This window comes from Anthonomus grandis, chromosome 6, assembly GCF_022605725.1.
Source record: "Anthonomus grandis grandis chromosome 6, icAntGran1.3, whole genome shotgun sequence".
Lineage (NCBI taxonomy): Eukaryota > Metazoa > Arthropoda > Insecta > Coleoptera > Curculionidae > Anthonomus > Anthonomus grandis.
In genome coordinates, this window is record NC_065551.1 from 20,627,633 (window position 1) to 20,653,479 (window position 25,847).

At 29.6% G+C, this 25,847-nt stretch overlaps 1 protein-coding gene across 2 annotated transcripts in view; it reads right to left on the reverse strand.

The window, feature by feature from the left end:
• The window catches only part of LOC126737234 (paired box protein Pax-6), a 115,193-nt gene that overhangs the window by 38,700 nt on the left and 50,646 nt on the right, over positions 1-25,847 (reverse strand). For both annotated transcript variants that reach the window (XM_050442019.1, XM_050442020.1), the window contains one exon: positions 9,857-10,073. In XM_050442019.1, coding sequence (XP_050297976.1) covers positions 9,857-10,073 — 217 coding nt within the window. The remainder of the gene's footprint in view (positions 1-9,856; positions 10,074-25,847) is intronic.

A 25,847-nucleotide genomic window follows, 5' to 3' on the forward strand; every position in this document is an offset into this window, starting at 1 on the left:
ATGTATTTTAGTCAATTATTTAATTTTGAATTTTGTGGCTTTTAAATCAGGCCGTTTAATATACCTATTTTTTTGGCAAATTTTAATTAAAAAATTAAGTGTTTAGTATATACTTATATTATAGTTTTGGCATGCTTTAACGAGCTTACTAACACATTCGCGATCATTAGTTCGTTTGTGTGATCGATTTCGTAAGGTTTTTTAAATTTGAATTACTTTGTTATTATTCTACCAGCTAAATAGTTCTTTCTTATTTGACCTGTTTCTTTTTTTCTTATGTCTTCACTTCTTTTCTAGTCAGCTAAACTAATTTTTTTTTAGTCTAACTTAATATGAAATTAACTGAATTGTCGAAAAATTCTTCAGGATTCTTTTCCGGTTCTTTTTGTCCCTTTTTTTCGTACTCGCCTCTTCTCTTTTTTTTAGTAACATGATTTAATTTTATGTAACATTAAGCCGTTAAAAAGGTATCAAGAATTTTTTTTATGATAATTATAAGAACTGTATTTAAGATATTCTCAGTTCATTACTTCGACCAAAATCAACAAAAATATAGTTGCCATTCCGAAATCGATTAATCGAATGGATTTGGGAGCCTGATATCCTGCGACTGTTTCGATGAAATTTGTCGCTAACACAATTACCAGGTTCATATTGGACAGAGCGATACCAGGGAGCGCTCTGGCGGAAGATAAGTTCATTTTGAAACAGCGCGAACCCCCCACGTCGACTGAATTATTATTTTTATTAAATTTTTTTTAATGATTTTTTTTGTATGTAAATTTATCCGCAGTAATGGATTTTCAAATGCAATTTTATATCGGCACACCGGTATAAATACAATGCAACTGTTTGTTTGCATGAAATAATGAAATTTTTGTCGGCCTCTATCGAAATTGAATGCATACGAGATTTCTCTATAAATTTAAATAGACTTTTTTTTGTTATATTTTAATTAATTATTAATTGAATTTTTGAAAATATGACCTATATTTAAAATCTTTTGTAAAAAGTATGGTATATATTAATCCAATTAAAATATTGAAAAAATATATAAAAGTTTATGTGATTTTTACATGTATAATAATTAAATTTTTGCCATTTTATGATAGTATTTATTAAAATATTTATTTCCTTATTTATTATTAAGTTATTAGTTTATAATAAGTTTTAAAATAGTTTTTTTATTGTAGGTCATTAGTAAAATTGTACATTTTTCTACTTTTTTAAACTTAATAATTTAAATACTAAATTCATTTAAAATGTATTTTTTTCACTTAATTTTTCTCACTACGGACGTCCAATATCATGTTTTTGGATATTTCTATGATCCTTAAACCTAAGGTATTATTTATATACAAAAGTCATAGCAAATTTCAATAATTTAATATTAATAAAAAATTAACTTAAAATTAATAAGAAAAGAGGAATTAGAACCATTTACGTTATGCATAAAAATAAAGGATAAAATTCCTGTTTTAGGCTATTTAAAAATTGTATAAACGTTATTAATAATACGTTTATATAATTTTTGAATATCTTAAAACCAATACTTTTATTAATTTGTAACATTAAAAGTAATAAAAGTTTAATTCAGATAAAAATTAAATTAGGAAAATAACAAATATCTTTTTAACTGTTAATACTAAATTAATTGAAAATTTATTCAGAGTCAATTTTACTTACTACGAACGACTAACATCTATATGTTATACGAATGAACCTCAGGTGGGATAATTATGTACAAAAAACAGACGGAATTTCAATAATTTAATATATATAAAAAAATAAACAAACATAATATCTCTTAAAATTTTCAAGAGTCACGTAACAGTACTAAAAAATTATAACTGAAAAACTATATTAAAAGGGAAGTTAGAACCATTTACATTATGCATAAAAAGTAGCTCCAACAGTTGATAGTCTAGATTTAAAACTTAGAAAATATTGGATGGGATTAGAAAATATATACATACAGAGAAAAAATTTGACCTGATATTAAAATATAGGAAACCGAAACAATATCTTACTACAAACGTCGCTGCCTTTTTAGACTAAAACATCATTTAAAAAGAAGCGGAGAAAAGGCTTGAATACAACGATCTACAAATCAAAATGCAAAAAACGTGGAACGTACACACTGAAATCATCCCAACGGTGCTCGGAGCAACAGGATTCGTGTAAAAAGTAATAGGAAATTCTTGTAAAAAATTTTATGTGTAAGCAAAAAGTCGTAGCATTAAGTACAGCACACATACTGTGAAAAATGTTATTACACAGGTTAAATGGTAAAACTGGAATCAAACATATTATATAAAATACCCTAGGAACATAGTTGACAACCTACGTTACTAACGTACAAAACATCTTAGCTTAAAAGGAGCTAACTAAAACCCAGAAATAAACCCATATTAATAATAAAAATATTTAAATTAAAAAGTACTTACTATATAAATAATTTATTAATAACAAAAAAATAAAATATCTTGTTAATACTTTTGTAAATTATGACTTGTAATAAATTATACAGAAGTTGCAGAAAGTATGTAATTATTTTTGAGGAAATAAAAAAAAAAGAGCAACCGAATACAATACAAACATACTGAATTATTCTATAAGAGTTAAATGTATGCAAGATTAAATTATGATTTTTTTTTCTAAATAATTAACTGACGTAATACGTTACGCAGCGGATAATTTCATTATGACGCTAACACATCATCAAAACATTGTGCGAGTTAAAATGAAAATTCGACGTTAAAGCATATAATATCCTTTGATATTTATTTAATATATTAATGAGCTCGGATCGCATTCGTGTAATTTGGTCGTATAGAGCGCGAGTGCAATCGAAAATGTTATTACCCCAGCAAATAAAACTTGAAGCTCTTTGTTTGTACCCTACTCGCAATTTATATATAAATAACGACCGAAAGTATTTTCCAAAGTTAATTTAAAATTGTTTGAACTATTAAAAGCTGTTTATTTGCCAAATGTAATTTTAACGAAATGTTTTGATTCTATATTGTTAATTTATTTCGTGTTAAATATTTGGAGTTTTTTTTATTGTTTGAGTTGGTAGACAATACAGGGATGTTTTTAAAGTGCATATTTAATTTTTGTAAATTCGTTATGTTTACTGGTTATAATTTATTTTAAATAAATTAATATAATAAGTTTCTTGTGCATTAAATTTTTCACATAAAAAGCAACCAAATATTGCATTCTGTTTTACCCGAAGTAGACCTAAATCGACCATTTTAAACGAAATAATTTTCTCCCAATTTAACAAATAACAGTAATTTACCAACAATTTAAATGAGATTTTCACTTCATGTTGAACCAATTTCAAATAAACAGTTTTAAATATAAAATAAATCTATTTTTAACAAATAGTATCTTGGCCTAAATAAAAAAGATAAAAGTCGCAGTGTTTTGGAATTCGATATTTAAATAAAAATCCATCTATACCTTAAAATTGTTATAAATCATTAAATTCTTGTTTATGTTGATTAAATTGTTATTTACTAAAATGGAAACTTTAAATAAAATGGAAAGGTTTTTCATTCTAAATTAATTTAAAAAAATTATAAATTATTTTAAATTACATTCTTTTAAATTTACGAGTTTAATTATTAACAAAGCGATGCAAAATTTATTTCCTATAAATTTTGTCATTTTGTCTATTTTTTCTACAAAGTCTATCAGGAGATTTCTGAGATATAAAGAATTATCAAATTTTTATAGGTGAGAAATTTAAAAAAATATTTTTCTTTTGACAAAATGGAGTTTTTTGACTAAATTTATATCTATGACGATATACTCATATAGCATTTTCCAATTAAATTTAGAATTAGGTGTTTTTAAATTTATTAGTTTAATATTATGAGGTATGGAAAAAGCCACGAAAAGGTCAAAATTAAAAATGCTTTATATATTCTTAACAAATTTTGAACATTTGAACAAAGTTTTTTTAGCATTCTAAGCATTTTTATAAATTTTTCACCTAAATCTAGGATTATATTTTTATTATCAGAAAATAAAAAAAATTATTATATAATATAATTAGAAAAGTGCTCGGAAAAAGGTGTACAGTAGGTTAAGTAGGACGGAAAAAACACGGATTTTACTGACATATAAGCTAGTTTGTCGCTAAATTAAAAAGGGAGGTGTAACCATAAAATGTAGAAATAAGAAGACCATTACTGTTATTCAGTCTCAGATCCAACAAAAAATGTGCGATAGATACAGTGTTGTACCAAAGACCTTCGATCATAATATGAAAGTAATTAGCAATAATAAAGTATAAACTTACAGACAATAAAATTCTGTCCAAAATCGAAAATCAGAATAATATGCATAAAACCTAAGGTCAAAAAATCCAAATTGTAAGAAGAAACAAAATTGCTAACAAAAAATGTTCAAAGGTGTTCCAAGTTGATAATAGCACTTCTGGCTTTTTTAGTGAATAAAGAAAGAATCAACCCTAAATGGAGTCATTGTCCTGTGAAGTTCGTTGTTAAGAATAGTTTAATAACAAAATCAATGGCAAGAATGAAAGAAATGTTTAAAGACCTAAAAAATGTTGGTAATGGAGAGGCTGGTATTTTAAAGCAGGTTCTATATAATGGGATGTATGCTATTGGAGCTGCTGTCTTATTTTAGATATTATTGATACTTCATTAAGTACTGGTATATCTCCAGAGACCTGGAAATTGTCTACTGGTATTAATGTTTCTAAAGTACAAAACATCTAGGAACAACTTCTTGACCACTTTATCAAGAAAAAATTGATTGTCCCTGTTTAGTCAGGTTTCCGAAAGAACCACTCATGTGGGTCTGTTCTTCATTACAGTATTCTGATTTCATTACTTTTTTCCATGGGTCATTACAGTTTTCTTATAGCCCTTGACTCTGATAGCCTTGTTCTACCTAAAGTTTTAGACTTTAAGAGAGCATTTGAAACAGTGGGTAGAGAAACTTTAATTTGAAAATTAGGACATTTGGAATTAAGGCATAATGGCTTAAAGTATTGTCAGTCATATTTATCTGCTATGGAAATTAACTGAGATGCCCGCTTTAGCATGGGTTAATACAGACAACCTAGAAAACATGTGTGATAACACGGTTGAAACATCATCACGAGCCGACCATTTGACGCAATCTTAAGCCGAGTCTAGACTATGTAACAAAACATGTTAAATAACAAAGCTATAAGACTTGTTAGAAAAATTCAGTTAAAAAGTTATAAAACGGAATGTTACACAACAGTTTTATTGTTATATAGCATAATTTATGTTATCTGTTAAGGGTCAGTAAAGATCAAAAAAAAAAGTTGTAAAACCTTGTTTTATAACACGCAGCGACTTGTCCACACTTGTGTTATTAAACAGAACTCTCGCTTTGCACGCACTGATTTTTCTTAATCTGTTTACGCAATGGAATGGTCAAAAGAACTTCCAATTCATTTAATTGAATTATTTCGTGAGTATTGTGTGTTCCTAACTTCATTGATTTTAAAAACAGAAATAAAAAATACAATGCATAGACTAAACTAAGTAAAGAATTAAAAACGAATTCACATAAAGTTAAAAAAATAACGCGTATTGTAGATGAGTGGCGATGGAGTTGAATGAAATTCAATGAGTTGAAAAGTTTAGAAAAGTCTATATACTTACATTGATTTTGTTTCTTAAACAGTCGATGAGAGCGGCGCAGACTTCTGGTATAATATTTAAAGGACTCTGGAAAATTTTAATGAATAGCTTAAACTTTGGTAGGTATCTTCACTTACTAAAAATCTCAACGTATCCGCCAAACTTTCTTTTATTGATATATCATCTCGAACTGTCGTGTCTTTTTTTGCCTATTTTATGGCCTTATCATGGCCTTTACTTATTGCCTATTTGATTTATAAGATATTTGATCAGAATCAGAACTTATCATCTTTAGCAAGTTTTAAGTTTAATTTATTATTGCTAATTACTTTCATATTATGATCGAAGGCATTTTTCCAAGTTTTCCGAGCATTTTTCTTTTACAACCAGAAGTTTGTACTATTATTAGCGACAGCTGCAGCTTAGGATGATTTGCTACCACTGTTGTTTACACTCTTTCAATCTGGTAATCTCCACTTTAAGACCTCGATCGTTTTTCAAGTCTACCATCACATTTAATGTCTCCTGACAATAGATCTACGTCATCCATTTCTAAATCCTTTAAAGTTGCTCCCATAAACTTGGTTATTTATCGCCTACATAAAATAATGTATCTGCTGTTACCAAAACTACATCTTCCATGTTTGAGGACATTTTAAATACTACAGCTGCTACACAGTAAAATGTACACTCAATTTGTTTAGATTTGATGTATCACTTAATCAAGATGACTACTATTTTATAACAACCTATAAAACACAGTTGTACAACAAATTTGTTGTTATAACTTTGTCATATAACATGGTTTGTTACACAGTCTAAACTCGGCTTTAGCAGTATCCTTGATTGTTAATATTTTGCAAATAAAGTGGAATGTAAGATTAAGCAATTTCATTGTATTGCGAATATTTAAATCATTTTATATTTTTATTAATATATGGAGCACATTTTTGCTAAATAAATATAAATTAATATAATATTTAGTAAAAAATATTTTATTCTATTATTTTTATAAAACTTCTTTCAGAAAGTCCCCACAGAAGTCACCTTACGTTTAAGCCGACTTCAAAACAACAAAAACTACCCCGATATGAAGTATATGTACTAATAGTGAAATATTGCATAGAATTGGTGGAAAACAAGGCAGTAACATGTGCGTCATGTGAACAACGACAGAGCGGGCAGGCAAGCAGTCACAACCAGAAAAGCTGGCATCCCTATATATATATATAGATATATATATTTCCCACCCTGGTTCTGCGCGTCCCTATTTACTTCCGCTCCCGTAAACTCCACCCTATTTTGTATCCACCCTCGCTATTTCATTCTCCTTGTTTTATTTCATCTTCTGATCCTTTCCCCCCTGGTTTTCCCCTCTCGGTTTCCTGCTGCTCCCCGCTAAAATCCCCCTCCCGCCACCCTCCTACTTCCCTAGCCCGTCAAGCCGTGGGGAATGCCGCTGCTCGTTGTTTTTATTTTCCCTGCCAGCTAAATCTCTATTCAGGACTTTGCATAATTCCGGGTTCTTCAAATTTTTAGCTTATATTACTTTGCGAAGAATTGTATAAAAGCTCCATCCGTTATGAATATTACCTGTTTCTACTGTTTTGATAGGCAATGAAAAAGATTAGCTATTCGCATTTTGCCTTTCTATAGATACGAGTATATCTTTTTTATTTTATTTTTGGCTTGTTTGTATTCATTTTAATATTATAACGTGTTTAAATTTCGGAAACATTAGTTTGGGATAAAGATAATATTTGATTTTCAGAGTCCTCACTTAAAACAGGCAACAAATTAAACTTAAATAAGTTTTGAATTATGTCTTTGTTAGAGCAATTCCTCATTATAGAAGTCGAAACAATAATTATCACTATCCTAGCTGGCATATTCCCCAAATTGTGGCAGCTCTTAAGGAGAAGTATAGGCTGAATAGTAGGTGGAAAGAACTAAATCATTAGCTGTGTATAATGCTTAAAAAGACTTTCAAGCTTCCATAAAGTCCTATATTGATATAGCTTATAGGCTTTATATAACAAATACTGAAAATTCTATACATCATGATCACAAGAAATTTTGGAAATTTATACATTAAGCAAGAAACATCTAGATACTCCAATACTATGAACTATAATAATAATTGTCTGTCTACTACCCTGCAAATTGTGAATGTTTTTGCAAATTTCTTTGGTGGCGTCGTTAAAAGCGCACACTTCATCTGCTGATTTCATCCATGTACAATTTGAAAATATTCATATCTATGAGTTAAATGATGAGGAAATGTTATAATTTTTAAAAAAGCTAAAAAAACAAAAGACCGCTGGATTTGACAGTGCTCCTTCTTTTCTTCTACATGATTGTGCTTCTGCTTTTGCTGAACCTCTGTGTATAGTTTTCAATCTGTCACTACATACAAGTACTTTTTCCCACGTCTAGAAAAAAAGCCAAAATTTGCCTGTCTTTAGGTAAAGAGACAGTAATATGGTGGACAACTGTTCGCCCAATCTCAATTTTTTTAAACTTGTTTAAAGCTTTTGAGGTATTTATAGCAGCAACTTATTTCACCAAATTAAACATCTTATTTCACCTAATTAGCATGGTTTTTTTCAGTGTAGATCAACAGTTACTAATTTAACATCATTTCTGCAGAACACATAATATGAGGCTATAAATTGCAAAAACCAACTTAATGTAATTTATACTTTTGCTAAGGAATTCGATAGATTGAATCATGGAATTCTTTCCAAAAAACTTTATAAAATAGGTTTAGTAGATAGACTAAATAGGAAATGAAAAACTTATGGATGGAAACCGCAATTTATGGATTTCAATGGGTTTAGATCATCTATTGATATTACCTCAAGTGGTGCTCCTCAGTTGAATTGATCTCAAATTGATTTTTATCAGTAACAATTCCACAAGTATCAGCATTGAGTTTCTACTATTTTCGGATGAGGAGAAGGGTTTTCGTGTGTCTACATGCATTTGCAAGTTGATATTGATAGGGTTTATGAATGGTGTTAAGTTAACATATTTCCACTTAATCTTCAGAAATGTAAGAAGATGTCAAACTCCTTGCTCAAAGATGAGATTGATAAAAAGCTTAAATTCAATATTCATATAAATAGCATCATAAGATCGTCTTATTGTTAACAAAATCGTTAACAAACCTGATTAATCGTGAAATGCTTGTAGCTGTACTATTGTACTATGGCTTTAATGAGCGACTTTAACCTATTTCAAAGGTGTTGAGGTAGATGGTGTTAAGTCTGTGCCGGTCATTGTAATTTCGGGTGTGACTCCAGGTAATTCAAAACCCATGTTATTTTTAATATATACGACTAAAATTCCAACACAAGTAACGTATGGCTGGCTATGTTCACCAGCTATGCTCACGATATTTAAATTGTATTTAGATTTCGACCAGTGCAGTCCAGTAGATCGATGTATCGAGGATTAAGGATTGTCTAGTGGTCAATTGTCATAAAAATGGGCAAAACCATAATCTTGTTCTTAATACCAGAAAGAGTAAATTTATACTTGCTGGTTCTGATGTGACTATTAATAAAGTTTGCTTGCGTTTCTTTTTAACAAAATTATATATAAATGGTGTATTGCTTCTCTCTATAGATCAGGCTCATAACCTTGGGGTAATATTTAATAAGACCAAATTTTTAAGCTCTTAAACTTAAAAGTCTTTATTCCCTTATTGCCTTTAAGTACTTTTGAAAAATATTTAAAATGGACATTTTCTAACCGAATCTCCTAAACGCTTCACACCTAAATCATTCAATCTCATCGATGTTAGAGTTGAATAGAGAAACTTAAAAGTCTGAGTTTTTTCCACCACTATTATTAAATACTTTAGTATGTATTTTGCACTTAAAGTTTATTAGCTTTATAACTAGCTGAAATAAAAAAACATTATCGGAGAAACCCAATTTTTATCTGTAAACTCTTGAATGCAATTAGATTCTTCCTGTAGGTGAGTATAGCCTGATTAGCATAACATAATTCGAAATATTAATCCAGTATTCCCAAAGAGAGCAAGGAGAAAATTAAACTGAAACTGAAAGTCTCATAAATGCAAGCTACTTTTAAGTTACGAGTTTCGCCAGCGGTAAAACACTAATTTACAGACTTCGACCTCCATAACAAAACAAACTGATAAGCTATTATGAATCAAATTGGGTGTTTACCTCTTTTCTGGATCTCGTCCCGAGTAATCTGGGAGGCCAGCGTGGGAGCTGGATGCAATCCAAGATGGGGCGCAGTAGGGGTTCCAGGATACCAGGCCCATCCGGGCGCCTGTCCATTAAACATCCGTAATTTGTCGTAAACTGACTCGTTCTGGGCCGACGCTTGTTGTTCCTTTTGGCTCGCCAAGTTTCGGAGTACGCGATTTATGGATGAAACCTGGAAAGATTTATTGGGACATTTTTCAATTTTTGTTAGGTTTTAGAGTGAGATTTGGAGTGGATATTTTTTTATTCGACTGTAGCTAATTTAGGGAATATTTAAAAGGGAAGAGACAGAAATTCCTTATAGATTTAATTGATCATAATCTATTTCTGCAAGGCAATTGAATTTATCATCAAGGTTTTTTTTCCAGGTAATAGATAACAGCCTGGAAAATATTTTTAAAAGACGCAACTACTTTGAATTAATAAGGAAATTCTTTAAGTTTCTAGATTAATATAAGGCTATTCTTTTTAAAAAGAAGTAAGAAAGTAACTAACTTAAATTGCTTAAAACTTAATTAAAGAAATTACTTTCAATACCTAGAAGATTAAACCAGAAGTGAAACTACTGAAAAATAAGAATCCTGAATGAACTTGTATTGTATTTGTTTTAATATAATGGTTGGATGTTAAGTGATATATTATTTATAAGCGTCCTTTTATAATGAATAAAACCATTTTTTTCATTAATCTTACATTAAGTTGTCATATGTCTAATTTTTTTAACTTATTAACTTTTTATCGCGTGAGCATTGATAGTACTGCGCATATAATTATTTTTTAACCCTATTTATACCCTTTACATATTACTTTGTCTGATTCCAATCTTGACCCTTAAAGATCAATGCGGCGTCATCGGCGTAAGATAATATTGTAACATTATTAATTTTAATGTTAAGCACAAATTTTAGATAAATCAAAACAGAATAAAATTGTAATTGGGCTAAGTACTATCCTTTGTGATACCCCTATTTAAACAAATTTTTCTTTAGTTAGAATAGCAATAACGTTAACAAGTTGACATTTGTTTTGCAAATAGCTTTTCATAAGTGATCTAGCAGTTCTTCTTACCTCATAATGTTCCAACACACCCAAAAAAATATGTGACATAGTGTCAAATATTTTAACCAAATTAATGAATTACGACATCTTGTGCTGGTGTTTAGTTAATAGGTAATTTGTATGATGATTTCTTTGTACAATATTTCAGGTCTATCCTTGGCTATTGCATGTCATTATTCTGAGATTTTATTGATCATTTTTCAATTCTTAGGCATTAAACTGTCACGTCTCAGTTTTATTATTCTTATATTTATATTTAAATTTTGTTCTTTTTGGATTAATGAATTGTATTAAAAAATGCTTTGATACATGTTATTTTGGTATACGGACATCGATAAGGATCTCATATTTTTTTACAAAACAACTGACCGCTAAGTCCACTGTTTAATATACCGTTTAAAAATTGAAAATGAAATTTAACTTGTTTTGACCCTGCTTGACCAATACTTTTCTTTTCAGATGCATATTTATCTCTGTTTCTTAGATGAGATATTGGTTTGAGAAAAAAAAAATGTGGACATTCATAATCAAATTCAAGCAATAAAGCTTAATCAAACCTAGAATTTTGGATAAATCTGTTGTAAAAAGTCAACTTTTCTCGAAAATTGTTTTAATTATCCGTTTTCGTACAGCATTCAATTGTCTAGGGTAGCAAATGCGGACTCCCTTCCATCCCATCAATATGTAATTTAAATAAGAATGATCTATTTGGCGTTATGATATTTTTTTAAATTTTAAAATGAAAAGCCTTTATTTATTTGTTAGGTTCTTAAAATGTATATCCCATTTAAGGTACTGGTCGACAGTAAAACCCAAATAATTTAAAGATGGGGAGACAGAAATATATAATGTTTTCTTTATTTTAAGAGGTCCAATTTGAGGAAGTCTAAAGATGTAAATGTTAAATACTTGGTTTTTACGGAATTAAAATATGTAAATTATAAATAGACCAGTCCACCTATCTCGAAACACTGCCTTGTGAAACAGCTCATGTAATATTAATTAAGTATTATTCATTAGTAAGAAAGCTTTTTAAAAGTTTATTCACTCTACCAGGTATCCCGAATTGCTCTAATTTCTTTAAAAGAATAGAATGATTTACTATTTCCAACGTTTTTATCAGATTCTTAAATATACCCAATACTAACCTATTTTGATTTATTACTTCATATAGATCTGGTGTAAATTGAAATTTTCAACATACAAGAAATTAATAAAACAGGTCTGAAATTATATCAGTAAAACTGAAAACTTATGTTATAGTATAACATTCTCTATTTTAAGGATATCGGAAAAAAACCCATATTAAAATATACGTTTATAATTTGCAAATTTTCTTTAGTAAGTGTAGGTTATCTTATATTATTATATATCTTATCCTTATTATTTTTTAAACTTCTTATTATCTTTCCAACTTTATAAAAAAATAAATTGGCCTTCCTCAAAGTCATTGACTGCATGAAACCTAGATGTAATTGTTGGTTTTATTTCATTAAAAAACTTATTTAAATAATATTAAATTTCTGCATCTCCTATAAGAGTTTTTCCGTTTTCCGTCTTTATAGTGCTTATAGGTTTTCCACCATAGATGTCCACACATAAGATATTTACAGTTTTCCAAAGTCCCACATGTGCATTTCTATATTTATGTATTTCCAAAGCCACCTAATTTTTTTTTGCATTTTTTATTTATCGATTTATTAAATTTTTGTAACGTTGATAATAAGCCCTAGCTTTTTGGTTATTTGGCTGTTATTTAGAAAGTTTTTTTTGTTTGTCTCACTTAATAAGTATTTTGGTCTATATTACGTTTCAATCTTTATAACTTCATTTACGTCATTACTGTTTGCAACATGTGACTAATTTTATAAATAGTTTAATTTTGTACTCGGTATGTATTATAATTTTATTATGATATTCTAACTATAGTGTAGTGAGAAAATGGTTAGTTAAATTTAAATTAGAAATATATGATTGTATAATATTACATAATTCATGTCATGTGCTTTTATCTAAAAATGTTTTTGATCCTGGTCTTATTTGATTAATGTTAAATGTAAATTCAAGAAAGCACTAAAAGAACCTTATTGAAGAATATAAAAATACTAAAAAGTTTATTTATATTCTTCGAAAGTATTTTTATATTCTTCATTAAGGCAAATTTATTATTCTAAAACTCTTTTCAATACTTAATTTTCTTGTAAAGTGTGACTTTCGTACACCTGTGACCATCAAGGCAAATCTTTTACAGTTGCCGGCCCTTTTCATCCCTTGTATGAATCAATATTAACATATTTGTAGTTGTTTGTTACTCGACAATGTACTTCTCTATTTAACATGCCTTTGAGCCCAATATTCCTTTTAGACCATATTCAATTAATCATCCTTTCTTCTGCTCCCTTAACAAAAACATACCATCTTTCGAAACGGCAATTTTTTCGATCTTGCGACGGTAGTATCGTCCTTTCATCGGTTTGCTTTGACCCTTGCGAATGCAATTTTTACTTGAAAAGCGCCTTTATAAAAATACTCGAGAGCTCACATAAATCTTTTTAAAGTGTCGACAGGGACATTTGTAGTAATTCGTTGTGAAAATAGACTATTATCGTTTGAAGTATCATTTTGACGATAAAGTCCCCCTATAGGTTCTATAGGCTAACCATAAGGCTTAATCGTAAAGCTACCTGCATACGTATGTTTCCTTTACGGGTAAACAAAGGTAACATATTGTCACTAATAGAGTTTGCTTAGCGTTGACATACGACTGCATGATGTTACACAAACACTCCTCTTAGTAGCAAAGATCGAGATCTGCTACTTAAGATCTCCGAATTATATGGGGTATAGTAATGTTTGTCTTCCGATTCCGGCGGAACGTTCCTTGCTCTAGGCGTAAGGGAGGTTAAATGTATGTTTACAAGCAGATGTCTTTGGAGGTAATTAAGATTAAATTAGTTTTAGATACGATGTTGTGCTTTTGGGGTATGACCACATTTTTTTATATCTTTGATATCAAAAGAGTAAATACGAAGCAAGTCAGTAATAAATAGTAGCTAAGTTATTCAATATTTAACAAAATCGTCATCATATCTACGTAAGTTATGCACTTAAATGTTTCTTCAAGTAATAGATATATATTTTTATATGAAACGACAAAAAGGAATTTGAGAAACAATCACTAAGATTTAAATGTATTTATTAAATATTCATGTATACATAAGTTATGCATTTAAATATGACATACCACATACTTTAATTTTAGTCTTTAATTTATATGATTAGGCGAAACATAGGGCTTATATTAGTTATTAGTTAGTTTCAGTTACTTTAAAACTTTAAAAAAAATTTAGAAACAGAACATTATTTAAGTCTTATTTACTTATACTTTAACTTATAATTATGTCCTTGAGGCTAGTTATGAAATTTATTTATTCATCGTCAAAACTAGAAAAAATCATACTATAGTAGAAAATTTAATAAAACCGGCAATATCAGCATTCCTTAAAATGGGTTTTAAAAAATATGACAAAACTGTTAAAGCTATACCACTTAGTAACCATACCATTTACAGAGAAATAGATAAAATAAGTAAAGATTAAATAACAACTTATTGAAAAGCTAAAGACACGAAATTTTTCACTGCAAATGGATGAATCAAATTTGAAAGACAGTAGGGTAGTAGGAAGATATACTGATGAAAGGAATTTCGCTAAAGAAATGTTGTAAGGAAGCACCACTACCGTCAAAGATTTATATTATAAGCTGAAGAACTACTTAGATGCTAATGATATGACAATGAAAAAATATATAACATTTTGAGGTGCAAATGGTCGTTAAAAATTGAAAAAGATGTGAATCCAGAAATAATTCCTATGCGTTGTATTATTCATAGGGAAAACTTTAACTTTACAAAAGCGAAAATATTTAGTTTAATTACCCTTATTAGTTGATTTGTCAGATTTATCAAATATGCAGTATCAAGAAAAACTCGCAGAATTGCAAAATAATGGGTCAGTTATTTTATACCTTATTTAATATAAAAAGAGCGCTGGCATCGCTTTGTCATAAAACAGAAATTAAATACCTAAATATACAAGAAAACTATTGCTATTGTTTCTATATTCATCTTCAGTTGATTGTGGATTTATTGCTGGAAATTAAAAAAAAAAAACAAATCAGATACAACAAAACGTGAATACATGAAACTAAAGCTAACCAAATTAAAATTTATTATAAAATTTGTGTATAGTAAATATCAGCCACCCTCGATTAAAATAATAAATGAATGTAGAAAAATATTTATAATTATTAATTTGTATTTAAATTTGAGTTTCTTTGGGAACTTCCTAGTGATTTTTTCCTAAAACCTTTCATTTGAGTTTCTTACATAAACCATTCAATTTTTTATTATTAAAAATTATATATATTACATAGGGGAGGCATACACATTTTAAAAAGGCTAAGTTGGAGCATGGCAAAAAAAAGATTGGGATATATTGACTTAGAGTAGTATTTTTTGTTTTAATTTTACTTATTAAATTTTCATAGATACAACAAATAAGACACCAATTACTAGCGAAAAAAAGCAAATTATTTATATTTAACAAAGTGATTATCGTATGCACTTAAATTATGCATTTAAATGTGTTTTTAGAAAATATTGTCAATTAAATTTCCTCTACACTGATATTTAAAAATTTTAGAAAAAATTGATCGTCATGTCCACTTAATTTATGCATTTATGTTAGGTAAGGTGATATTCTAATCATTTTAGGTAAAGTCGTTTAAAAATATTTCATGTTACTTTGTAGTTAATAGAAAATCAAATATCTCCTATAAGAAATGGCTCATCTCCTGGTGAGTATTGCATTACTACAAATATATTAAAAAATATTATTAGTATTCGTTAAAACCACTGAAAAATATTTTTAATCTCACTGTTTCCTCAGGAAAAAATGTCAAACATATGAATGTCATACCTGTTCTTAAAAAAGGTTATAACTATGGACATACATTGTTGATTAGTAATATCGTAAAAATATGGAAGAAATGTCTAAAATATAAATTTAGAGTTTACCAATATTCTTGATACCCATCAATTCATGATGCCTATAAAGCATCAATCATGATATTGGCTTCTGGTACCAATATATTTTTATTAAATTTGGTTAGTTCTAATGAAGAGAATATCAAGGAAAGGGACTGAGTTGCTATTCCTTACTTCGTAAATTGCAAGTTCAAATAAAAACTACTAAATATTTTGAGAACATCAATTTGATCAGCAGGCATGATAGTTTTGAAAGAAGATAATTGATTAACGCATGTTTTTTGAAGTTCACTTATAATGATGTTGAAGCAAATAGGTGATAAACAATTACTCATATCTAATGCAAAAACTTATTAGTAGAACTGACTATTAAAATTAGAATAATTATTTTAAAAACTAAAATTTAAGAGCTTTATAACTTCTTGCAATGATAACGTACATCAGTCTTTTATTAGGTCCAAATTTCTTATTATAATTGCAATGACAAGGTCTGTTAGAATACTTGTAAACAAAAAAATAACATATAATGATATTAAGATATAATTTGGTAATTGAATATCTTGCAATAAGTTAATGACTTCGGAGAAATTTTTTGTATGGTAATGATCTGTGTCACCATCAATTAAACTGTCTAGAAATTTTGTTAACTGATAAGTTAGTTTATTATAAACGAACATCATCCTTGTGAATTTTTGGTAAGCAATATAGTTTTGGAAAATTACCATTATTACATTTTAGTATTTTTCGCTCTTCTTTTTTTAGACCTGAAGACAGAATAAGTTTATCTATGATTATCTAAAACTTTTATTTATTTAAAATTGTAGGATCTTTATATAGTGTCAGATAGATGATTTGATCTGATGAGAGTGTGCTACTATTTTTGAGGCATTCATTTCACTCCACTGCTACAGTAATATTCCCCTTATCCTGTTTTAAAACTAAAATGTCGAAATTCTGTTTTAAAAAATTTTTTGTTAGTTTAAATAAGTTAATACAAAACATGTTGTTGTATTAACTTATTGCTGGGAAAAATGGTGTTGGTAGGATTGATAAAATATTTCGTTTAAGAATCAGAATCATTCTTTTGTTGCGATATAAGTCTTTTTCATTAAACGTCGACCAAAATATATAAGTCGATCATCTAAAATTATTCTATTTGACGTTTATCCAACAAAAACGTTGGCCAAGCATAACTTATTATATACGATAGAAATGAAATACATCTATAAATATCGAATCCATATGTTAGATTTCCATAAAACCTAACCCTCTCGCCATGCCCGGGCCCGCATTTTCCACTCGCGCACATCGAATAAAATACTGATTAAGCCAATATTGACACTTTCGGCAAACTTGTGGGAACATCCAGTGACGGAACAAAAGCGGGTCCAGATGCAATCCGGTGCAACTCACGCAAAACGTAACTGGCTTATCCTCCCGAACCCCATGGATGTTATTACGTGACTATTCTTTTGGTTAAATCAAGTGGAAGTAAAACAGCTCGTCACTACGTCCCGTCGTTCACTCACTCGCACGTCAACGGCACGCATTCGACTACAAAACGACTCTCATCCCCTTTTTATTTTAAGTTTTTTTTTGTTGTTTTTGCATATTTAAATTGTTTAAATTAGTGTGAGTCATTGTTTAGGATATTTTATTTCATAGTTTTTGTGGTTGCTGCTTTAAGTTGATCCCAATAGGTTATTTTGTGCATAACTTAAATGGATATGAGATACATATTCATGTGTTTTGGATTTATATTTTCGCTTGTCTGTAGATTTTCAGTCTAATTAAACTTTTTTATTAGCAGTGTGCCTTATTAGAAGAAAACAATATTTAAAATTAATTTGCAGTGATATACTTGATGTATCCATTTAAGTTATGCATTTAAATGAAATAAAAAATTTAAGGTTTCACCAAATATATGTGATATAACTTGATGATAAACACTATCTAATTGTAATGCTAAATATACATTATTCCAGGTATATCTAATCAGGTTTCAAATCAAATCACATCAAGTACCACTCAAAAGAAAAAACAAAAAAAGGAAAATTCAGCAATAGCTATTACGCTAATGAAATAAATGTAAATATATGTAGAGCATGCGGTATTGTTATAGCCACACATGTCATCAGTTCGGCGGGCCCTCTGCTCCTGACAGGCCGAGATCGGGAAAACTGATAAACCGAATAGATTTGCGAGCTGCTCTTGCATCAAATGGAGTTGGCTTTACGTCAATTTCATGTGCGGGGGTTTTCCGAGCGTATTTTACGTTACCCCCACGAATAGAAAGTTGATTTGTTTTTTTTTTCTGTAATTACCATCCTTTGTGTTGCTGTTGTGAAGTAGAAATAAAAGAAATACGAGTAAATTATTGGATTGAAAATTTTTATATTTTTGCAAAGAAACGTTGATTCTGAAATGTGTAAATTTGTATTTTATAAAAAGCATAATGAAATGATGAGTAATTGTTGTTGTATTAAAAAAATTTAGTTTTAAGTCTTAAACACCTATCTTGGACCCAAATGTAATCATATCATCCCAAGGTTGTAATCTGCTAAAATGTAATATGATCTTTTATATAGCAAACAGTTCGGTTTTCATTCTAAATTAAGTATAGAAGATGCTGTTATAGAATTTATAAAAAATGTTACTGAAAACTTAGTTAATAAAAAGAAATGATTGTAGTAAGTATTTCTTGACCTTAAAAAGGCATTTGGTAATATATTTGCTCTTTTAAAAAAAAATATATATAATAGACGAATAAAAATAAAAATAAATGACACTTTTAATTCGTATAATACAATAAGAACAGGGGTGCCACAAAGTACGGTTCTTGGTCCGGTTCTCTTTTTAATTTATATTATTATTATATTGGTAAAATTCTTAAAAACTCAAATGTCATATCACATGCACCTAATTTGTTTACCACACCATTTATGTACCAGTTTATTAAGTCTTAACGTAGTAAAATCTTCATTTTTTACTTTTTCGGCAACGGCTGTAGATCAATCAGTTATTAATAAAATTTATATTTATAACGAAAATTGCTTTATACCAAACAATTTTGACTGCGATCTTAAATCCAAAGAACATGTAGTTGCTTTATGCAGTAAAGCAAGGAAAATGTTTTACAAGTTTTATCAACTATAACATGAATATCAAAATGATTATTCAAGTATATAAAGCTTTAATGGAGTCGCTGCTTAGGTATTGTATAATGACTTTGGGCAGTGCCTATGAAAATATCTTAAATTCACTCCAAACTTGTCAAAATATGATAATAAAAATAGCACTTAATAAACTACCCAGTTAATTAACTTCTCAATTTTATGCGAATTTCGACTTACTTAATCTTCAAAATTTATGAGTAAATCATTCACATCAAACTAAGGCAAACGTTAAATTAATTCTAAACATACCTCTACTTTATCTATTTGCTTCGCAAAGATCAATAACTTATTTTTTGCTAAAAATGTACAATTTATTATTTCATTAAATATATGAAGAAAGTAATAAATTAAGTAGAGTTTAAAATATAAATGTAATAAAATGGAGAGTTTGTTTCTCAAAATCCACAGTTGTTTGCGAATTTATTTACTTATAGTAATGCGTAAATATTACGTTTTTAAATTAAAAAGTGATAGACTATTGTAAAACTGTGTTGGGTGGTTGTTGGTCTCTTTACAGCCCTTCTGATTTACCCATGGAATTTATTCATATTTTTTATAAATTAAAATCTTTTCTCGTTTTCTTCTGCCTGTTTCGATCGGCAGGCTTCCTCGTCCTTAAAAATTTACGAATTTAAGGTAACCAAACGCGTAAGCCAATACTCGAAAAACTTTTTGACAGGTAATGTTGTGAACAAGCGGAATTGACTTAGGCAACATTGCTTGTCACAATTTTAAGTTTCACGACACCCATAGTTTTACTTAGTTTAAATAGGTACTGTAGGTTACGAACTTTAAATGTTGTACTTGAAATTTTTCAAACAATGTTTTATTTGTAACTTTACTTAATATATTTTGATTTGATTTTTGATTTAGACCTGACCAGAAAGGATCATAAAAATGCTTATTTCAAAAAAATAATAAAGGCTTACAGTTTTTAATAAATTCATCACATAATAAAAACAAATAAATGCATTTTTAAACATATTAAACTGCATAACCTAAGTGGATACGAAAATCGTTTTCATAAAATTTACACATACATAGAGCACGTGAAAGTTTATTTTTAACAAACTTATCATTGTATTCACCTATGATTTTAAAATTTCCTTAAAATTATAATTATTGTTTTTTTATGTAGTTAAAGAATTGCCCTCTTTAGGAGAGTTAACACCTTGTCTTAGTAGGCTTTATAGCTAGGAAGCGATACCGAGGTAGTGTAGGAAGCTAAGAATACTCCCTCGCCTTGATCATTCCAGATCAAAAACGAACCTGGATAATTGACGACTGCAAACAGCGTCGATTATCTAGGTTCGTCCAAGAGTGGCTATAACAGGGTACTATACTACCTAATTGCCTAAAGGTAGCAAAACCGTAAATGCGGGTAAACCTCAAAGAGGCGGTCAACGGCATAGGGTCCGAAAGACAAGGGTTTCCAATCTCATTGTCTAAAGTAAGCTATTAAGCTATAAAGTATGGCCCACAAAACTCAAACTGTGGCCCCTAATCCTTTCACGCTCTTAAATAGTCACGGAGTGCTAAGAATAACAGAGCAAAAAATAAAGATGTCATGCTTGGAATGTCAGAATGTTATAGAGAGTCGGTAAACTGGCAAACACAGAAAGACGAATAAAGAGGAGGTAATAAGACATTGCGGGAATGAGTAAGGCTAGGTGGGTAGGAGAAAGTTCCTTTAAAACAGATAACCAAAGTAGGGTATTAATATACTTATAGTATTAGTATATTAAATGGCGCAGACAAACGCGTTAAAAGCTTCCTGTTGATAAGCGAGAGGATGGTACTAATGAATATGAACAATTGATCATTTGGTGTCAATATTATCCAACTCTATGCATCCAAAAATGCTACCAAGAAGAGCTAGAAGAACTCTACTCTGATATTGAAAATCTAAAGAGTCATATAAAAATTGACGATATAAATATAAACATAGGAGGTCTCAATGCAAAAGTAGATGATAGTGAATCGGTGGATGCTTTTGTATGTTCCTATGTATTAGGCAACATAAACTTCAGAGGCGCAATGTTTGTATACTTCTGTCAAGAAAAAAAAACTAGTCATTAGTAACACTTGGTTCTAGCTTTCAAAGATATACTTGGAAGTCACCTTAAAAAAGAGAAGGCAACATTATTAGAAACCAAGTAGACTATGTAAAAATGCGACATAGGCTCCGATCATAATCATATAGCTTTAAAAAATTGAAAATTAAAAATATATTTAAGGACGTCTAAAGCAACGCAAATAATGAACAGAAAAAGCACTTTAAAAAAAGTGTAGATAATAGGCTTAAAAGGCCTTCATTAAAAACAAACAACTTAAGAAAGAGAACATCAAAGGTGTACATGTTCGAAAGGCTTTTAATAAAAGAAACAATAGGAAGAACTGATGAATGCTAGAGGTAGAGTAAAGAACAAAAATGAATTTGTATTATATAATAACAAACAATAAACAGATCCAAGAACAGATTAAGAATGCAAAGGAGCAGTGGATTAATGCAAATTGTAAAAAAGTCTAGGAGTTGCAAGCACAACATAAAAATTGAGAAAAACTGGAAAAAAATTAAAGAGACTGCAGGTCGGTGGAAGCTCAAACATATTTTTTAAATAGAAAATTTAAACAACAAAATAAAAATAGATCCTGAAAAGTAAAAAATGGAAACAATAGCTAAAGAAACTGTTTTAAGAGAACAAAACAATGGCGGGACAAACTCTTATAAAAAAAATAACCGTACAATTAATAAAGCACCAGGGAAGGGCGCTCTTGTGGAGAACTATTCAGGAATTTGAGTGCGAATGCATTGCGAAGCTAACTCGTTTGTTCAACGCTATTTACCGGAGCAGGAGATGGCCGGATGACTGGGTGAATTCTTCCCTAGAATTCTTGGGTAGAATTCAGCCAGTCAGTGAAAAATACGAGGAACACAAGACCATCTGCCTTATTAGCAATGCAGCAACGATTTCCATGAGAATCATGGTCAATTGCATACCCACTAAATGCAATAACTACTTAAGCAGATCCCAATACAGATAGAAGCACAGGCAGAAGGGAAGCCATGTTGGAGTTAATCCTTATATGAAAAGATTCTTAGATGTAAGGAGAAAGCTGTGCGTAAGCTTTGTGAACTACAAAAAGGCCTTCTATTACGTTAAACTCGAGAAGTTAATACATATTTTGCAGGACGGGACATCCACGACAAAAAGATAATCCGCCACATATACTGGAATTATCGGGGATGCATTCGAAAAACAAAACATCTTATATTAATATCGAAAGGTAGAGTTTGCTAGGGTTTGCTTCTATACCCTTTACCATTTAATGTATGTGTGTATTATACAGTTAAATAATCAGTAGAAGGCCGACCAAAAAAGTTAAGCTAAATGGAATCATGATTAACAACATAAGTGCGCAGACGACACTGTAGCCATGAGAGAATCCGAATAACAACTGAAAGTTTGAGAACTAGATAAGAAAATGTGTCAAAGGCTAAGAATATGATTTTCAAATAAAATTCATGAGAACAACATGTAAACACAGGAATGTAAACACCTCCAGAATATTCACAGGTAGCTGTGAAAATGCAAAATAATCCAGGTTTATTTCTCAAGGTAAGACTAGGAACAGTAAAGTGCCATGTGTGGTCGCTGATCTTATACAGCTTTGAGATAGTGAAGTAGAAAAATTTTTGATGCCTTTGAAATAAGGATATATAGGCGAATGCTTCGTATAGCCTGACCCATCAGAACAATAAATACAGGTAATACTGAAAGGAAAACTTGAAGGTAAACAAGGCATATCAAGAAAAAAAAGGACTTGATCCTTCGATGGTAATACCCTGGATCTATCGAGTGCAATATAGAGAAGAATTTGGCATAGTAGTCACCAACCTCAACAGAGACCGCACCTGAGAGGAGTGAACCGAATTAACGGGATTCTTTTTTAAAGTGATTAAGGCAGTAATATTTAAATGAAATACAAAAAACTAAAGAAATTAAGAAAAAAATATGTTTTTATGTAAAATCATAATTTACTTATGATCAAAAATGCGTCATAGGAGTATAACATAGAAATAGGAGAGGCATTAACTCCATTACAGGCAAACAACTAACTTGTATTAAACGGAATTAAAATAAAAAGTCAGTAATTTAATAAAACAATATTATCACCAGGTAATATTAATAATTCTTCAATATTTGAATGGAATTAATAGAAAATCTATTTTAGAAACTTCTGAATTTTAACGACTTTATTTCATTTCCTTCACATAACAAACGAGTTGTCCAGAGAGCGAAAACGTTTGAAAATCAAAAGAGGGAACGAAGAGAGGAGAACTAACGGATGGGTCAAACAATTTCGAACTATAAGTCGAAGACGAACCGGAAATGCCAATGTAAGACGGAAAATGCCTGAAAATGGGCCCGTTCCGACGCTGCTAAGATGACCAGACGTCCTTCTCAACGAGAAAAAAGAAACGGAAAAGTTATTTTATATGTTCTTTGTAGGAGCCGTCGGAGATAGAGTTTTCGATAGATATTGCCATATTTCCGTTAGCGTTTATCTGTTCCACGTTTTCGTGCTTTTGTTGGCGTCCTCAGCCCATTATTGGAAAGGTTATTAGATTCTTTCTATTGATTCGCTTGTCTCTTACTTATTTACGATCCAGAAGAGATTGGAAAGGGTGTATTTTTTTTTAACTTTAAGACTGTTTCGCTCCTACTCCTTTATGTACCCAGGAGGTTCGAAGCTTTAATCCCCAAATTGAAGCAGTACAATATCGCTACGCATGGTAGCCCATAGTTACAATAATGTATTAAATGGTTTACAATTACAGTATTCTCGTATTAGCTACTGTTTGAGAGCACTTATAAGGCTTTCAGTGCGATGGGCCCTCTCGACTGTCGAAGGGCATTGAAGATTTTAAACAGAACCGTAATAAGGAAATATTTAATATAATTTTACCGAAAATCATAAACAGCTTTTCTTATTATTTGTAAATGCTATGCAATTTTAAGGCGTTAAATAGCAATATATCTCTAAATATTTTCAAATGTTATTACTAATAATTTTAAAAGTACTGCCAGGACTTTTTTATGAATATCAGTCTGTTAAGGCTAATAATTATTCAGTAAATAAAGTTTATTTAAAAATTCTAGTTTAAGTTCATCAAAAGTTATGTAGTACAAACTTCGAACTCAAACGACCTGCATTTATCTGCTTACGGGAAAGGAAACTTAAATGGATATAGCTCTGAATTTATTAGTGATATTAATAAAAAATAGGTTTCTTAAAGATGACTATTTAATCTTAAATTTTCACTTTACTACAAATAACTGTAAATTATTTTCTTTACATTTCTTTAAAAGGGACTCCTTGTCTAACAAATGCAATATCTCTGAAGGTATTGAGCTACAAATTTCATTAGTAATCAGTTATCTGCAATTAAATATAGTTTGTGTCATGATCTCATATATAATGGAACAAAACTTATCAGAGAAAATATTTTTAAGTTAAACGCAGAAAGGGTTTTCTGACGAATTAAAGCCAACTTCGACTGACAAGATCTGTTAAGCAAATAATAATAAAAAAAAAATAATTCCTTTGAGATACTAAATTTTTCTGCAAGGTTAGTAGTGCAGCAAGTATTGCAGCAATCAGTCAACTGCCAAAAAAGTTTGAAACGAATATTCTCCAACATCTGCGATATTCTAACTGATATTAGATCTAAAGCCTTAGTAGTTATTATCAATATTTTAAAGTAGATTATAAGTAATCAAATAAAAACTATTAGATAATCTCAGATGTGGTGTGTCAAAAGCTATCCACCAAAAACCGTAAGTATGATGCAGCGAGGTTCTACTGACGTGAAGCCAAATTCAAATGGCAATATCTTGCAAACAATTAATTTAATAATAATAAATACTATATATTATGAGAGATATTCAGTTGTTCCTTAGATAGAAGCAACTTTTATGTCATAATTTTATTGAAATTGAAATTTTATTTTACAAGAAATATAACTCCAATAATACATCAATCTTTGACAGTTACTACCAATGATTTAGAGCAAATATTTACTAATGAAATGAAATTTATTCAATGATCCAACCTAGATCAAAGGTTATCAACCAAAACCTCTGTGCTTGAAGCAGGAAGATAACTTTTTTTAAGGCTAATTATTAATATTATTGCCTCTAGGTCAACTACTAGAGAATATATCGATTCTTGAGTCGTAACTTTAAAAAAAAATATATTTTATCTAACATATGCGATATCTTAACTGGTGTTAGGTTTAATGCCTTATAAGTTATTATCAATATTTTAAAATAGATCATAAGTAATCAAATAAACTCTATTAGATAATTCCAGAAATGATATGTTAAAAGATATCCACCAAAAGTCCTGAGTATCATGCAATGAGGTTCTGCTGAAGTAAACCCAAATTCAAATGGTAATATTTTGCAAACAGTGATTCAGTAATAATAATAATAAAAATGATATAATCCGGAATATATAAAGTTGATTTTTGATTATAACATATATACTCTGTACTAGTTCCCAAAAAGATCAATAGCACCATTATTGATATCTCTAAGTCAACTACTAAAGAAGATATCAGCGATTCTTGAGTCAGGGCTTTTTTGAAAGGCAAACT